This window comes from Pogona vitticeps, chromosome 13 (genome assembly GCF_051106095.1).
Source record: "Pogona vitticeps strain Pit_001003342236 chromosome 13, PviZW2.1, whole genome shotgun sequence".
In the NCBI taxonomy this organism is placed as follows: domain Eukaryota; kingdom Metazoa; phylum Chordata; class Lepidosauria; order Squamata; family Agamidae; genus Pogona; species Pogona vitticeps.
This window is the reverse complement of record NC_135795.1, coordinates 12,741,049-12,759,552: the sequence shown is the minus strand read 5'-3', so window position 1 is coordinate 12,759,552 and position 18,504 is coordinate 12,741,049. Positions and strand designations below refer to the sequence as shown.

The 18,504-nt window shown below is 42.9% G+C and overlaps 2 protein-coding genes across 4 annotated transcripts in view; one reads left to right on the top strand and one right to left on the bottom strand.

Annotated features, from left to right (window-relative positions):
* PDILT (protein disulfide isomerase like, testis expressed) overlaps positions 1–9,688 on the bottom strand; it is a 40,063-nt gene extending 30,375 nt beyond the window's left edge. The window contains exon 1 of the mRNA XM_020778397.3: positions 9,055–9,688. Coding sequence (XP_020634056.3) covers positions 9,055–9,250 — 196 coding nt within the window. The 5' untranslated portion in view covers positions 9,251–9,688. The remainder of the gene's footprint in view (positions 1–9,054) is intronic.
* Positions 3,677–18,504, top strand: part of LOC110082182 (acyl-coenzyme A synthetase ACSM5, mitochondrial) — a 43,401-nt gene continuing 28,573 nt past the window's right edge. For all 3 annotated transcript variants that reach the window (XM_072982560.2, XM_078381234.1, XM_078381233.1), the window contains exon 1: positions 3,677–3,849. The gene's annotated coding sequence lies outside the window, so the exon portion shown is untranslated. The remainder of the gene's footprint in view (positions 3,850–18,504) is intronic.

Sequence of the window (18,504 nt, the reverse complement as noted above, 5' to 3'; positions counted from 1 at the left end):
TCCCATCACTTTGTCCCAGCTCCTCGCCAACCTAGCAGTTTGAAAGCATGTAAATGTGAGTAGATAAATAGGTACCATCTTGGTGGGAAGGTAAAATGGCGTTCCCTAGCCACGCTGGCCATGTGACAACAGAAACTGTCTTCGGACAAGTGCTGGCTCTACCGCTTGAAAAACGGGATGAGCACCGCCCCTAGAGTCGGACACGACTGGACTAAGAATGTCAAGGGGAACCTTTACCTTTACCGATATTTGGTTTTATCCACTGTTGTAACATAACTCTGATGACCCTTTGCAAATTGAAATTAAGGGCTGGGGAGTGGATTAAAACTGCACCAGCCTATCCTGCATGTTTCAAACTCTTTTATGACTTTCCATCATGATGGTTCTATGCTACTTTCACATTTAGAAGGAACATGTTTCTAAGTGGCAGTTGCTGGGGATTGTGAGCAAGAGCATGCTTTTGTCCTGGTGTCCTGCCTGTGGACATACCAAGCACATTCATGTGGCCACTGTGAGGACAGAATGCTACAGAGCCCAATGCTCTGATGATTCAGGATGGCTCATGGGAAACAGACTGAACTGTATGTTGTTGTTTAGTTCTTAAGTAGTGTCCGTCTCTTCATGACCCCATGGACCAGAGCACGCCAGGCCCTCCTGTCTTCCACTGCCTCCCGGAGGTGTGTCAAATTCATGTAGGTTGCTTTGATGACACTGTCCAACCATCTCATCCTCTGTCGTCCCCTTCTCTTGCCTTCACACTTTCCCAACATCAGGGTCTTTTCCAGGGAGTCTTCTCTTCTCATGAGATGGCCAAAGATTTGGAACCTCAGCTTCAGGATCTGTCCTTCCAATGAGCACTCGGGGTTGATTTCCTTTAGAATGGGTAGGTTTATTCTCCTTACAGTCCAGGGGACTCTCAAGAGCCTCCTCCAGCACCACAGTTCAAAAGCATCCATTCTTCGGCAGTCAGCCTTCTTTATGGTCCAGCTCTCACTTCCATACTGAACTGTATGGAGAGAATTAAACTCTAGAGATAGCTCGTGATCAGAAGATGCAATTCCTCAAGTGCTGAAAGACACCTGATCATCTCAGAAGGAGCTTTACAGCCTTCCCACAATTTGCAAATTACCTTGCTTTGTTTTATGATTAGGCGTCAGGTTTAATTTGCAAACAGACTTGAAGTTATGCCAGAATCCCATAACTGGAACATTAATTCAGCTTCTAACAATGTGTTATCTGTGATGTATAGTTTGAGGCTTACACAGATCCATGTTCCTTCCTTGGTGGGGAGCTAAATCACACCCTATCTCCCATCCAACTTGGTAGGTTTGTCTCACCATCCCCAACATAGGATCTTGCTAGTAACAATTTTGAGTGGTCTTAATGTCAGAGATGGTTTTTAAAACTTGGCCAGCTGGACGTTCTGAGCAGAGATAACCTTCTTGTTGTGTTAGTGGAAATTGAGTTTAGATCAGGGATGTGGAAAATGCAGCCCTCCTGATATTGTTGAACTCCGATTCTCATCATCCCTTATTGTTGCTTTGGCTGGCTTCCTCTGGTGGGACGTGCCAAGATCCTAGGGAGCCCAAGACTTCTCCACCCTTGACTGGCATGAACGTTGAAATGCATGACCTTCTAGAACTGTTCTTGAAGACACCGCATTATATAACAATGCCCTCCAAACCTGGTCTGGACAGTCATTTCTATTAGACTTTTGATAAATGTGTAGGAGATTTAAATCTTTTTCTCTTAACTTGACGATCAGTTCCAAATCCCTGAAACATTTATTTTCATCAGAATTATCATTAGTCCTCCATTAATCATCTTCAGTCTAACCAACCAGTACCACCACCGGCTTTAAAATAAGACCCATCGTTCCCTTTTCACATGAATTATTTATCTCCTGTCTTCGATGTCTGACATTAAAATGAGCCAAAATATAAGAACGTTTAAGGAGTAAGTGCCTCTGGAATGCATTTTTGTTAATTTACAGATTTTTAAATGTTTTGAAATTGCTTTTAAACCTTAATATATGTTTAATTGTTTTTAAATATGATATTTATATTTTATTTTTAATACTGTTGTTCTTAATCTTATCTTAATCTCTATGGATCATTGAGTCCAGCCCCTGTCAAAGAGGCACCGTGGGGGAATCGATCTCCCAACTTCTGGCTCTGCAGTGGGATGCCTAAACCACAGAGCAATCTAGCAGTTCTTTTCATTTTATAGATTTAATTTCAGTTGTTGTGAGCTGCCTTGTATCCCTTATGGGGAGAAAGGCAGCATACAAAGCAAGCAAGCAAGCAAGCAAAAAAGAGAGAGAAAGATTTATTGTCACATCATATGAGGGAGCCACTCCTAGCTTAGGGGAAGACACTCCACATTGACAGATTCCTAGCAGGAGGTATTGAATACTGCTTGGGAAATTAATCAAAGGTGGAAAAACCTAAGCTTCTAGCTGTTGCTGAAGCGCAGTTCCCACTAGTCCTAGCCATGATAGTCAGTGGTTAGAGATACTGGAACTGTAGTCCAGAAATATTTGAAGGTCTGCAGGTTCCCAATCCCTGATCTACAGTGATTTCCTTGAGTTCAGCCAGTGTCCAAATTACTGACAAAATCAGTCTGATATGGACTGATCTGTATCAATTCCTGATTGAACCAGAATAGTCAGATTCAATTCTGGGGTGGAGCGAGGCATAGCAGATTTACAAAGCTATCCAGACTGATAGTAAAAATCAAATTCAATGGGAAATGAATTGCTTCAGTGCCATCCCACTGAAAGTGAATTCTAAAGTTGTCCAGTACTCTTAAACCTGGAATAATTGTTACAAATTTAGCATCTTTAAACCCCTCTTTAAGGTCTGTCATGTCTCTGAACTTCATATGCAATTTTTTTATTGTTTTCCAGGCTGGCAATCTGAATTACACATGAGTTTGGATACATATGGGGACGTGGTGGCGCTGCGTGTTAAATCGCAGAAGCCTCTGGGCTGCAAGGTCAGAAGACCTGCAGTCGTAAGATCAAATCCACGCAACAGAGTGAGTTCCCGTCACTTGTCCCAGCTCCTGCGAACCTAGCAGTTTGAAAGCATGTAAAAATGCGAGTAGACAAATAGGTACGACCTCAGTGGGAAGGTCACGGCATTCTGTTTCTAGTCGCGCTGGCCACATGACCACGGAAACTGTCTTCAGACAAACACTGGCTCTACGGCTTGGAGACGGGGATGAGCACCGTGCCCTAGAGTCAGACATGACTGGACTAAATGTCAAGGGGAACCCTTGCCTTTACCTTGGATATGTATAGGTGAGAACTCTGCCCCCCCAACACATACCAGCAAAGCCACCACTAGAGTAGACCCACTAAATCAATGGGACAATGCAGACTTAACAAGTCCATGTACTCAGTGGGTGCACTCTAGTGGAGACTAACAAGGAAGGAAGGGCAACCACCTATCCCTAATGTTTGTCTTATTCTTTTATTCACTGTTACTACAGGCCTTAGAAGTTTCATGGGTAGGATCTGGACATATTATATCTCAGGAAAATTACTTTTGTGGACAATGGTCCCTAGAATTCCCCAACTGATGTTGCCATTGAAAAGAAACTTTGTGAATTCTTGAAATGCATGCAGATCTAGGTCACTGTTCTGTGCTAAAGCTGGACTTTGTCCCACTCCACTGCGCAGTTCATATGCCGTTTGGACGGGTCCTTTCAGGCTGTGGCATAAGTAACTTCCTCATTTAAAACAAGGCACTGAACATGGATAAAAGATCAGCGTCAGCAAGCAGGAGCCTTTAGCTGTGAGACAAATGGTTAACTGAGTTAGCTCCTTCCGCTTCTCGAAGGCAGGTAAGCACAGCGAAACATATGACATTTTGGAGGAAAGCTGGGCAACCCAGCAAATCTGCATTTTGGAATAACTTTTTCAAAATATTGCAATAATTTATTATTTAGCCTTTAACTTCGTGTCTTTAGGAGAAAGGCAGCATATAAATATTTTAAATAAATAAACAACTTGTCATTAGCCACAAATTGTGAGGATTTTTCAGACAGAGTTTTGTGTAAGATCATCTTATCATTGTTGCAATAACGATAGCAATAAAGAGATTAAAAATTAGTATGCTTTCAACTCCGATGAACTACAACAGAGGACTATGCTTTTGTCATATGTGTGTATGGGGTATGGTGTGTGTTTGTACGTTATGGAGAGCTTAGGAAAACTTCCCTTATTCCAGTTATCACTGTTTTGGGAAAGATGGGCTGCCTCTTCCTGGCCACAGCTTTTCTTGAGGGGGGTCCAGTTAATCCCAACCACTCTCCAGTCAGTCTCTAGCAAGCTCTACTAACCCTGTTGCAAACACAGGATTGGAAACACAACATGAGAAAGTTCCCTTTCGGGTTAAAGGTCTAAGAAGGAACCTGTCATCATAACCAGCAGCCATGGGATCTTAAAAATGAATATTTCCAAATTTTGGGAAGAAATTCCAAGAGGGAGTCCAGGCCCATCGTAAATTTCATTGGAAACTGGAAGCCTCTCCAGATTTCCTTACACAAAAAAACACCTTTTTTCTATTTCATAAGAGAGTCAGAAAACATTTCAAAGGGTTTTCTGGTTAGTTCAGACCCTCCCCCAGCCTTTCCCTTCAAAAGATCAATGTGTTTCTCTCTCTCTTTCCCTGCTATCTAGAAAAGGCACATTACTGTATTGACTTGCCATAGCTCTGCTCCTTTTTTCAACACATCAGACACTGCTAGCTACCAAGCACAACCTTGTTCAGAATGTCAAACAGAATTTTCTACAATTCATGCAAGCTTTCAGGAATTAAAATATCACTTCTTCAAGTCTGCGCCAGCAGATTTGTGTACAATGCAGGAAAAATATGAATGAATGTCCCAAAAATGCATGGCCAGGCATCTTCTTAAGATGGGCTTAAAGCTAGTCACAGCTAGGCTTTGGGAGTGTGGTTTAATGCTTCGTCCTTGGTACCAGGTTGCTGGAAATTTCCACACAGTAACTGATTAATTTGCTGCATGTATCTTGATATTGTAATGACGTATTTCAAGCTCTACAAAGTCTATCAATTAGTGTGGCAACCTGTTAGTAGATCTCAGGCTGTGGAAACTAGAGCTGTGTATGGTCTTTGAACGCTGAAACATTTAGGTATACAGTGGTGCCTCGCTAGACGATGATAATCCGTTCCACTGAAATCGCTGTTTAGCGAAATCATTGTCTAGTGAAAAGCATTGGAATACATTGAAACCTGTTTAATCCGTTCCAATGGGGAAGAATCGTCATTGTCTAGTGAAGATTGGCCATAGGAAAGCCACTTTGCGACCCGCCGATCAGCTGTTTAAATCACTGTCTTGCGAAGCTTAGGTCCCGAAAACACCTGTTTTGCGAGCATGGAGGGAGCTGTCAAAATCGTCATCTAGCGAAAATCGGTTTGTGAAGCAGGGACCAAACATTTTCCAGTGAAATTCCCCCATAGGAATCACTGTTTCGCGAATCGCTATAGCAATCGCAAAAAGCCAATGTCTAGCGAAAAAACTGTCATGCAGGGTAACTGTCTAGCGAGGCACCACTGTAAATGGATGGATAATTTCGGTATTCCTGTGTTGACCACTGTGTGGAGCAAATAGCTCAGAAGTACTCATGGGACAGAGAAGCAACCCCCCCCCGCCCCCGGAGCCTTCATGTAAACTCCAGCATTCGTGGGTTTAAAATGTTAAAATGAAAAAAGACATGATTAAAAATAGAAAGAGGGAAAGAAAAAGCATTAATATCCCAAAACGGGAGATGCTGAGAAAGCACGAAAGGAGAGGAAGACTGTTTGATATACACTTCAAACCGTCCAATTGCCTCGACATCAGGAAGGACCTCTGAGTGAGGGCTCCAGGCTGTATATACTCCCTTGCAGCTGCTCTCCGCCACATGTGGCTTAGCTGCAATATGAGGTGATGGACTTACGTTGCCTGACAACTTGTGTTCTCATTTTTTATTTCTTTTTTCTTCTTTTTGGTTTAGTTATTATAATTTTTACACCACTAGAACCTCGTGTGCGTGTGCATGCATATAGATAGGCACGTTCATGATGAAGGCATGACTTCCTTTATGGGTTTGAGTGGTTAGGTCAATTTTACTTTAAGATAGTAAAGTCATAGAATCATAGCATTGTGAAGTTGGAAGGGCCCTCAAAGGCCATCCAGTCCAACCCTCTGCTCGAGGCAGGAATCCAAATCAAAGGAGATCGGCCAGGGGGTTGTCTTTCTCTTGAAGACCTCCAGTGTTGGAGCACCCACCCCCTCTTGAGGGCAATCAGAAGACCCAAAATATGCACCAAGCAGCTCCCACCCCTTGGTGAGGAGGGTCTAAACCACACACAGCCCTATCCTTTTAGCCGGACTGGGAATTGAAGGCGAGGATGGATTGTGTGACATGGCTTGCTTCCCTCTCCCCATCCGAGGCCTTGGCACTGAAGAGAATAAAGCAGGGCTGGAACCCACAGAGTCCCCGACACCGAAACAGCCACCTCAGTCTAATGGTAACAGGTTCCTCCACCTCCAATCCCAAAGCACTTCCAAGCCCACCTGGTGTTCTGCTTTCTTCAGCCCCTCCAAGAATCTTGATGCAAGACTCACCAGCTTCTCCCAAAGCCAGTGGTTCCCAATCGTGGGTGGCCCAGATGCTCCTGGACTGCAACTCCCAGAAACCCCCGCCAGTGCCACTGGTGGTGAAGGCTTCTGGGAATTGCAGTCCAAGAACATCTGGTTGACTCAAGGTTGGGAACCACTGCCCTATGCTAAAGGCTGACAGGGCAGCTGCAGTTCTGACACATAGTCACAGACTGGAAAGGCAGCTTAACCCGACCCCTCACACAGTGTCACCCGAACCTGCCTCTCACCAATCAAGCAGCAACCAATTGATGAGGACAATAAAGTTGAGAGGAGATGGAATGGACCCGACCATTGAGGACTGTGGAGGGTCGTGGATGCTTGTCCGGAAGCTCTCACATAAGTTTTGTCCAAATGCCCATCCATAATGCAGACCTCCGTTCCACCTCCCTCCCGTTCCCTAGGCCGTTTCCCATTATTATGCGATTTTTTTCACATACCCCTAAATGTCCTAGTTTGTACCCCTGGGGGTATATGTACCCCAGATTGGGAACTCCTGCTGTAGATGGCATTCTATTGGGTAAATACTCAACGCCTACAAAATCATTCTATTTTTGTAGCACTATCAGTAAATACATTAATGATTTACATTAAGTTATTTGCTTTTTACTTTGTGAGAAGTTAATAAGCAACCACATTTAGCTACAGATCCAGTGCTCTCCTGCTCCCGTCTTACTTAACAAATACCTAAACCTGAGAGCTACAAATAGGGTAAACGCGCATAATCAGGAGAGGCAGAGAAAACGGAGAACTGCGCATGTACACTAATGCAGAATTGCGCCTCTTACAGTTTTTGGCCTGAAATATAAATGAGGCTTGGATTTTGTTGATTGATTCTGAAGAGACAAGACTTAGCAGTTGTTATGTCTGAAGATGATGGACTGAGACTGAGTAGCCTTTAGATACTTCAGCTGCTTGAGGGGGGGGAGGAGTCCCTTAAAAGCAGCACATTTTTATTAGCCAGCTGCCTGCCTGCCTGTCTACTTATCTATCTGGTTTATTTATTTATAGTTATTGAAAATGAAGTAAGGTGAATATTACAAAAATGAAATACTAGCAGTTATTTTGTTCTGTGCAATAATCCAGACATACTTTGCGACACAGTCGAGCTCAAGAAGTTCCTCTGCATCCATTTGCTCACTAGGACATCTACAAAGGGTGAATCTGCCCCATCATTGTGGCACAGAGGTGACCATGGCTCTTGGAGGTGTTTACCCTGGTGTAGCACAAGCTCTGGCAGATTTTATCAAGCTGCCTTTGAGTAGGGTCCCAGAGGTGGCTGAAGCCCCACCCTAGCTTGGTATGAAGAAGCTTCTTACTCATAGGTCATCAGGTGACAAACCCATGGACCATGAGGTGACAAATTGACCTTCAAGCCTATGAACCTGGTGAGGTAGTTGTGACATGCCTCGGGGGAAGCACCATCTATGAGCTTACAGATCTTCAAGATATACTCAGTGTACTGTGCACCATATTTTGCAGTGGCTGCCATTTCTTACACTAACTCTTTACCCAGTCAATAACCTGGAAGAAGAGTAGGTCTAGATCATTATGGAAGACTTGGTACTACTAACATGGTAGCTACTATAACCGGACACAGAAATGCACAACCTTGGAGTAGCAGTGGGCAATTTTTGGCACTCCAGATGTTGTTGGACAGAAGTTCTCACCCGCCTTAGCCATCTTTCATGGATGAAGGAGCACTCCTGGAGGCATTAAGATTTTGGTTGGCTGGATAGCACAGTGAATTAAGTATCAGCTTCTGCAGAGTCAGATGTTGGGAGGTCAAATTCCCACTGTGCATCCTGGAAGAGCCAGCCTGCATAGCCTTGAGCAAGCTGCACAATCCCAGGATGCCCCCAGAAGAAGGGAATGGTAGACCACCTCTGAGTATCCTCTACCAGGAAAACCCTGAAAAGGATCAACATAAGTCAAAGTTGACTTGACAGAACACAATTATTGTTGAATATCTAGTGTGATGTAGTTGCTAAAGTAACGAAGTAGAACACAGGGGGCCCGGGTTCGAATCCCTGTTCATCCATGGATGCTCATTGGGATTCTGGAATGGATAAAAACACTCCTTAAATATCCCACTTGTATAGAAACCCCTGTCGCCATAAATTGGTTCTGACTTGATAACAACAAAGATGCTTTAGTCCAGTGGTTCCCAACCATGATTCTCCAGATGTTCTTGGACTACAACTCCCGGAACAGCTGATGAGTTTTAGTCCAAGAACATCTGGGGTCCCACGTCTGGGAACCACTGCTTTAGTAAAAAGCTTAAGTTTACAGTTGATTCGTAGCCATCTGCCAAATCCAGTTGTCAATATTTGCTAATGGCTACGGTCAATCTTAGTGGATCCCATCATTCAGAATACTCACAGAACTCCACCAGCAGGTACTTTGTTTCATTCAAGGCCTGATCAAAATTGCCCTTTTGTAACACCAGGACATTATCCTCCTCTTTAATCCGTTTGGCTTCCTTCCCTTTCTTCTCCGTTGGGCTGATGGTCGTTTCTACCATGAAGAAGGTCGAATACGCAGACCCCAGAAGAAGGAGAAGCCACCAACTTCTCATTCTGTCCTTCCAATACCTCACAGGCACCAGGAATGAAGAGGGAGACAACCTTGACTCACTCCAATTAAAAAAAAAATGCCCAGTGCCTTATCATATGCCTATGTGGCACAATTCCCACACAATGAAATATATTAAGAACAGGGGTTTGTGCAAACAGAGTTGGCTTCACTTCACCACTGAAATGACCGCATTGCTAACAGTTGGCTTGTTCCCTTGGTTTAAAAAAGAAGAAGGAAGGAAGGACGTGTGGAAGGCTGTGCCTTGACCCAGTTTGCTACCCGAATAATGATGATACTGTAATAGTCCAGAGGAAGGAAATAGGATTGAGAAAACCACTGAAAGACAAAGGAATTGGGAGATAAGAGCCAATTTCAGAGAATTTCTTGAAAACAGATTCACATGGAAAAACATGGTGGGGGAGGGCATGGCAATAGCTGTATTCCCCCCAGAGTTTCAGAAATGATTTTTTTAAAAAAAAAAAAATTATAAGCCAGAGAATCCACTAGTTAGTGATGCCAACAATCATACCAGTTCGGGATTGCATTCAAAAAGGCCCTTTTCCTGACATTTATTGAACAGGGAGGGAGGTAAATAGCCCCCATGGTACCCCCAATACAGAAAGAGGCTTACAGTTTATAATTGAGGTCTTCTTTATGATCATCCTAATTTAGAGAGAGAAAGAGGGCTTTCTCTGCCAGCTAAGAGGGCACTCTGACCCAGAGGGGAGATAAACTTTGCCTCCATTCGGCAAATAATGCTCTGCACCAGAAGTACCATCCTGGAAAATCTTTTCCAGAGCCCAGCTCATCACCTGAGGACAGAGGCATAATCCTTGGAAGCAACAAAAAAAGGGTCTCAGCTTGTGTTTGGGTTGCATCCTGTCTAGATTTTTGAGCCAGTGCTGCTTCGAAACATGTAACCTTGTGAATACACACCTCGGAACCATCATTTTTTCCCTAGCTGTGCAAACTTCTCCACAATGAGCAAGCAAGCTACAAAATCCACAGTGGAATCATAGTTTTAGAAGGATCAATAGGATTTGCCTCTGAGCCGGTTTCAGCCATGTCTAGAAAAGCCTTTGCATCATTAAAAACGACTGCACCAGCTGCGTCCATTTCTGGAGAGGTCTGACCTGGCCACATGAGACATGCCTTAGCTATATCCCATTTGGATCACTGTAATGCATTCTATGTGAAACTGCCTTTGGAAAGTGTCCAGAAACTTCAGCAGGTCCAAAACATTGCAATCAAGTTGTTATCTGAGGATGGACACAGGGATCACATAACCCCTCCACTGCTTGCTGACTCAGATCCGAGCAGAATTCAAAATCCTCATTTGAACAATGAAGCTCTAAAAGGCTTTATTCCAACTAGCATTTCTCTTCAGGCAGGTTAGTGGCTGACTGTCACTAAATGGGACAATAAATGGGATGGCTGGTGTTTTGTAGCTTCTAAACCCGTTTCTCGTAGTGTTTGGATACGGCATTTTAAAATATAGTGTTAATTCTTGTTTATATTTGAATAATTTGCTGTTTTCAGCTTTTATGTTTTTAATCATATAAGCCACCTTGGGTCCTTTTTAAAGAAAAGGTGGAAAATCAATCAATCAATCAAATTAATTAATTAATAATGCAGAAAATACGCAACCTTCCAAAATGTATACTCGGTAGGACTCTTTCTCGGGCTAAATAGTAAAAGAGTGGAAGTGGATTGGCATGGAAGCCAAAATCTATGGCTAGGTCTTTCCAGCCATGGAGAATTGCAAAGAAAAGCCAAGGTTGGAAAGTGTGATTTTATGAGCCAGACAGTCATGCATGGTGCCTTATGAAATTATTTAGATTAGGGTCTACATCTCAGAGGACCTCTCATGGACTATAAATGCCAACATGCTAATGAAGAAGGCACAGAAGAGGCTGCATTTCCTGAGAATGCTCGGCAAGTTAAATTTATCACAGCATTTACTTCTGTCCCACTATCGTAGCACCATTGAGAGTGTCCTAACCTATGGCATTCTGGCATGGTTTGGGAGTAGCTCTGTAGCGGACAAAAAAGCTCTACAGAGAACCATTAAAATTGCCCAGAATATCATTGGGCTCCAGCTACCAACCCTGGATGACATCTTCACATCCCGCTGTCTGAGGAAGTCACACAGCATCCTGAGAGACTCTTCCCATCCTGCTTATAACTTTTTTGAACTGTTACCGTCTGGCAGAAGATATAGAACAATTAAGACTCGGACCACACGTTTTCTAAATAGTTTTTATCCTAGAGCTATAATTGCAATTAATAATGAGCTTAAAGACCACCAGTAGTGAATAATTAGTTGGACTGTGTTACTTGTCCTGAGGTGTAGATGTTTGTATTTTTAGTGGGGGACTTTTAGTGGGTGGGGAGTGTTTGGGGAATTTTATGTGTGTGCATGTGTCTGGTCTCTGGGTGTCTGTGAATTTCGTTGTATGTGTATATACTTACAATGACAATAAATTATTATTATTATTATTATTATTATTATTATTATTATTATTATTATTATTATTATTATTATTATTATTATTATTATTATTATTATTATTATTATTATTATTATTATTGAGTACTGTGTCCAGTTCCGGACACCACACTTCAAGCAGGATGCTGACAAATTGGAACAAGTTCATAGGAGAGCGACAAGGATGATCAGGGGGCTGGAAACCAAGACTTATGAGGAAAGGCTGAAAGAATTGGGCATGTTTAGCCTTGAGAAAAGAAGACTGTGGGGAGATACTTTTCAATTACTTAAAAGGCTGTCATACAGAGGAAGGGCAAGATCTGTTCTCAATCATCCCAGAGTATAGGACACGCACCAGTGGGCTCAAGTTAAAGGAAGCCAGATTTCAGCTGAATATCAGGAAAAGCTTCCTAATTGTTAAAGCAATAAGACAGTGGAACCAAATACCTTAAGAAAGTGGTGAGTGTTCCAACACTGGAGGCATTCAAGAAAAACTTAGATAATCACCTGGTAGATATCCTTTGATTTGTATTCCTGCATCAAGCAGAGGGGTGGACTTGATGGCCCTATATAATTTCATGATTAGGGGGAAATCATAGAATTTTATACATCATGTAGTTCGCTCCCCAGTTCCAGCTGTCCAGTAATACGTGGAATTTTATTGTGTCATAGTAGCATGATTCAAGTACTGTAGCACATTTCACTCTAGTACAGTGTTTGTCTTCCTTAAAATAACAAATATGTTTAGAATCTAGAGCAGAATCTAAAGTGCCTGCTACAGATAAAGTAAAATTACCCCCTGTGTGCCTGAGTGGGTACAAGGGAGCTTGGGGAATAAAAAATGATTTCGCACCTTTGTGGGGGTGGTGTTGGGTGTTCTTGGAAGCCCAAGGATGGGCATGCACAGTCCCTTAACCTCCAGTAGTTGCCAGGAGTGAACTAGATCTGAAGCAGTCACATCACATACCACATGCTCAAACTTGAGAAGTTGTGTTTTTTGGTCTTCAGCTCCCTCTGGCTATGCTGGCTAGGGGGGTTTCTGGGAGTGGTAGTCCAAAATAGTATTCCTTTCTATCAAGCTCTGGTGCATGTGATATCGTTGCATGGTTATGGCAACTTTGGACACCTTGGTGGATGACCTACCACAGGAACTGGACAGTGTGTTCCTCTCTTCTGCTGGACCTTTCAGTGGCTTTGGGTGCCATCAGCTATGGTATCCTTCTGGGATGGGTCTTGGAGTTACTGTTTTACAGTGGTTCCGATCCTTCCTGGTCGGCCAAATTCAGAAGGTAATGTTGGGGAAATCCTGTTTGAAACCCTAACCATGTCTCTGTGGTGTCCTTCAGGTCTCAGTCCTGTCCTCCGTATTATTCAACATCTCCATGAAACTGCTGAGAAGGTTTGGGGTTTGATGCCACCAGTATGCTAAATGACACCCAACTCTCCCTCTCCTTCCCAACTGATTCCAAGGAAGCCATTCTGTACTTAGACCAGTGTCTAACTGATTGAAAATTACTCCAGACAGGACAGAGGCGGTCAGTCCAAAGGCAAAGCAGGGAATAAGGTTTCATCCTGTACTGCAGTGGTCCTCAACCTTGGGCCTCCAGATGTGCTTGGACTTCAACTCCCAGAAACCTTCACCACCACCTCTGCTGGCCAGGATTTCTGGGAGTTGAAGTCCAGGAACATCTGGAGGCCCAAGGTTGGGGACCACTGCCTGGATAGGGTTATACTCCCTCTTAAAAGTCAGGTCCGCAGCTTAAGTGTGCTCCTGGACTTAATCCTCAACTTGGATGCTCAGGTCTTGGTGGTGCCCAGGAGTGCCATTGCACAGCTAAAGCTGGTGCTCCAGCTACATCTGTTCCTTGAGATGTCGGTTTGGCTACAGTGACACATACCTTAGTTACATCCCATCTGGACTACTGTAACACGCTCTATGTGGGGCTGCCTTTGAAGAGTGCTTGGAAACTTTGGTTGGTTCAAAATGCAGCCGCTAGTCTGGCGCTGGTTACAGGGAGCATGTAATTCCCTTATTACAACAGCTTCGCTGGCTGCCAGTCTGTTTCCAGGACCAATTCAGTGTGCTGGCTATTGCCTACAAAGCCCTATAGGGTCTGGCTCCAGGCTATTTAAAGGATCATATCACTCTATATGAGCCTCTTCAGCTCTTAGGAGGCCCTTCCCTGGATACCACCACCTTCCTAGGTTCATTTGGCAAGGACACAAGAGGAGGCCTTCTCAGTGGTTGCCCCCAGACTGCGGAATGCACTGCCCCAAGAAGCCCGGTTGGCCCCCTCCCTCTTGTCCTCCCATTGTCAGGCTTTTAAGTAGCGTCTCGGGATTGCTTCATTTATTAATTTACAGATTGTTAGATGTTTTTAAAAATGTTTTTAATCTTGTTTTTAATCTAGATACACGTCTAATTGTTTTTAATATAATATTTATATGGCATTTAAAACTGTTGATTGTTTTATAGTTTTAGTAGTTGTGAGCTGCCTTGGACCCTCTATGGATTGTTTCTATTATAAATAATATAAAGAAAATGAATATATAGATAGATCAGAGAGTGTGACAGCTCTGCAGACAGAACACTGTGTGATCTCCAGCTTGCAGCAGTACAAGTCAAAGATAATCCCATTGAAAGCAACGAGGCTTTCACTTGTGCAAAGAGATCTACACCCTTAGGTACTGGATGGCACCCTTAGGTACTGCACAACAGACTGTGGGCACCAATGAACAAGGCATTGGCCTTTATGGCTTGATTCGCTTTGTAAGATGCTCATCTCGCTCCCGCCAACCTAGCGGTTCGAAAGCATGCAAATGCAAGTAGATAAATAGGGACCACCTCGGTGGGAAGGTAACAGCGTTCCGTGTCTAAGTCGCACTGGCCATGTGACCACGGAAGATTGTCTTCGGACAAACGCTGGCTCTATGGCTTGGAAACGGGGATGAGCACCGCCCCCTAGAGTCGAACACGACTGGACAAAAATTGTCAAGGGGAACCTTTACCTTTACCTTTACCTTTACATCTCGCTCCCAAAAGGTTTCCTGCAAGTGAAATGCTGGAAGAGAAGAGAAGCTGAGCAAAAATGATTAACGGTTTAATTAGTTACTTCATTGTTCTTATGTGCTACAAAATCATATCCGAGTTGAGACAACTGTCATAAGGTTTTCAAGGTATGTGAAATGTTCAAGATTTGGTTTGCCATTGCTGTGCACTCTCCACTCTGCTCCCACTTATGAATTTCAGCGCCTGAGCAAAGATCTGAACTTAAGTTTCCTGATTTCTAGTCCAACACTCTATTACTCCACACTGGCTAGCAAACTCCATAATGTCTGTGACTAGATGCCTCAGACAATCATTAAACATTACAAAGATGGGATATGAGTGAGAAAGTAGTGTGTTCAACTTAAATCAAGTTAGCCATTTTAGTTCCAGCAATTTCTAAGCTTAAATACAGTGATTCAAGTTTAAATGTCTGTTTTATCCCGTCTTCTGCTCTGTAACGTAACTGAATTAAAATCATACTTACAACTGCATTCTCTGGAAAGAGCCACTTCCTCCCAAAGAGCCATTTTTCTGCATCTCTCAGGAGTCCTTCAAGTGGGGCCATCCCTAACATTAGACGAAGTGAGGTGCCAGGTGCCCGCAAGGGATTGTGGGAAGATGATGGAGGACAGAACTGTGTCTACTGTGCAATCTGCTGTCCTTCCTTTAAGTTACCTTGCTGATCTCATTTGTGATGGAAGGGATAGTTTCTCCTTGCCAATGTTGAAGACAATTTGGAATAAAGATGGCACATGACCCCCTAATTTAGGGGTGAGGTGCCCCTCTTGTCCACAAGCCACTTCAGCTTGTTTTTTTTAAAAAGGATCTCTTTGCAACATTGATTATTGCTGAGCAACCAGATTGTCATTAGCATTATACCTTGTCTGATCCTGAAGATAATACATTGTGTTCTTCCTTATTTGTATATTGTGTTGCGTTTGCCATTAGGCTAGGAGATGCAAGGGAATATTCTCTGGTTCCCCTTAGTGGCCAATTTTAATACTGCATACTGTAAGAGAGAAGACCAAATAATATTTTTCCTGTCACTTAGGTTTAGTAAGAGAGTAGAATAGTGAAAGGCCTTAAAATTTCTTTAGGAAGTAATTTTGAAAGTACCTTGAAAAATTAGTCATTGCACTTTTGTAACTACTAAGTGTTACTTTTGATATAACTTTTAACTGCTTGAAATATTACTTGCTACCCAAAGAAACTGTTTAAAGTAATGGAATTACTTGCAAAAAAATTACTTCTAGGCTGTGGCTTTGAAGTAGCCTTCTCTTGGCAGTTTGGCCTCATACATGGCATAGAACAATGGTGCCATGTTGTCCTTCACCTCAGGCAGCAAAAATGTCTGGGCCACTCAGGACACAAAAACCCATCCATTTTAATGTGGTGTTTTAATCTGTAACCTTGGTGATTTTAATGGTTTTTAATATATTTTGTTTGGTTTTAATGGTTCTGCAGTGGGTCGGGTTTATATGGTTTTATTGATTTTTAGCTACAAGTAGTTGCATCCCTTTTTATTTTCTTAAAAAGTCTGTAACCTGCTTTGAGGGATGTGGTGGCACTGCAGGTTAAACCACAGAAGCTTCTATGCTGCAAGGTCAGAAGACCGGCAGTCGTAAGATCGAATCCATGCGACGGAGTGAGCGCCCGTCGCTTGTCCCAGCTCCCGCCAACCTAGCGGTTCGAAAGCGTGCAAATGCGAGTAGATAAATAGGGACCACCTCGGTGGGAAGGTAACAGTGTTCCATGTCTAAGTCGCACTGGCCATGTGACCACGGAAGATTGTCTTCGGACAAACGCTGGCTCTATGGCTTGGAAACGGGGATGAGCACCGCCCCCTAGAGTCGAACACGACTGGACAAAAATTGTCAAGGGGAACCTTTACCTTTACCTTTACCTTTACATCTCGCTCCCAAAAGGTTTCCTGCAAGTGAAATGCTGGAAGAGAAGAGAAGCTGAGCAAAAATGATTAACGGTTTAATTAGTTACTTCATTGTTCTTATGTGCTACAAAATCATATCCGAGTTGAGACAACTGTCATAAGGTTTTCAAGGTATGTGAAATGTTCAAGATTTGGTTTGCCATTGCTGTGCACTCTCCACTCTGCTCCCACTTATGAATTTCAGCGCCTGAGCAAAGATCTGAACTTAAGTTTCCTGATTTCTAGTCCAACACTCTATTACTCCACACTGGCTAGCAAACTCCATAATGTCTGTGACTAGATGCCTCAGACAATCATTAAACATTACAAAGATGGGATATGAGTGAGAAAGTAGTGTGTTCAACTTAAATCAAGTTAGCCATTTTAGTTCCAGCAATTTCTAAGCTTAAATACAGTGATTCAAGTTTAAATGTCTGTTTTATCCCGTCTTCTGCTCTGTAACGTAACTGAATTAAAATCATACTTACAACTGCATTCTCTGGAAAGAGTCACTTCCTCCCAAAGAGCCATTTTTCTGCATCTCTCAGGAGTCCTTCAAGTGGGGCCATCCCTAACATTAGACAAAGTGAGGTGCCAGGTGCCCGCAAGGGATTGTGGGAAGATGATGGAGGACAGAACTGTGTCTACTGTGCAATCTGCTGTCCTTCCTTTAAGTTACCTTGCTGATCTCATTTGTGATGGAAGGGATAGTTTCTCCTTGCCAATGTTGAAGACAATTTGGAATAAAGATGGCACATGACCCCCTAATTTAGGGGTGAGGTGCCCCTCTTGTCCACAAGCCACTTCAGCTTGTTTTTTTTAAAAAGGATCTCTTTGCAACATTGATTATTGCTGAGCAACCAGATTGTCATTAGCATTATACCTTGTCTGATCCTGAAGATAATACATTGTGTTCTTCCTTATTTGTATATTGTGTTGCGTTTGCCATTAGGCTAGGAGATGCAAGGGAATATTCTCTGGTTCCCCTTAGTGGCCAATTTTAATACTGCATACTGTAAGAGAGAAGACCAAATAATATTTTTCCTGTCACTTAGGTTTAGTAAGAGAGTAGAATAGTGAAAGGCCTTAAAATTTCTTTAGGAAGTAATTTTGAAAGTACCTTGAAAAATTAGTCATTGCACTTTTGTAACTACTAAGTGTTACTTTTGATATAACTTTTAACTGCTTGAAATATTACTTGCTACCCAAAGAAACTGTTTAAAGTAATGGAATTACTTGCAAAAAAATTACTTCTAGGCTGTGGCTTTGAAGTAGCCTTCTCTTGGCAGTTTGGCCTCATACATGGCATAGAACAATGGTGCCATGTTGTCCTTCACCTCAGGCAGCAAAAATGTCTGGGCCACTCAGGACACAAAAACCCATCCATTTTAATGTGGTGTTTTAATCTGTAACCTTGGTGATTTTAATGGTTTTTAATATATTTTGTTTGGTTTTAATGGTTCTGCAGTGGGTCGGGTTTATATGGTTTTATTGATTTTTAGCTACAAGTAGTTGCATCCCTTTTTATTTTCTTAAAAAGTCTGTAACCTGCTTTGAGGGATGTGGTGGCACTGCAGGTTAAACCACAGAAGCTTCTATGCTGCAAAGTCAGAAGACCGGCAGTCGTAAGATCGAATCCATGCAACGGAGGGAGCTCCCGTCACTTGTCCCAGCTCCTGCCAATCTAGCAGTTCTAAAGCATGTAAATGTGAGTAGATAAATAGGTACCACCTCGGTGGGAAGGTAACGGTGTTCCGTGTCTAGTCGCGCTGGCCACGTGACCATGGAAAC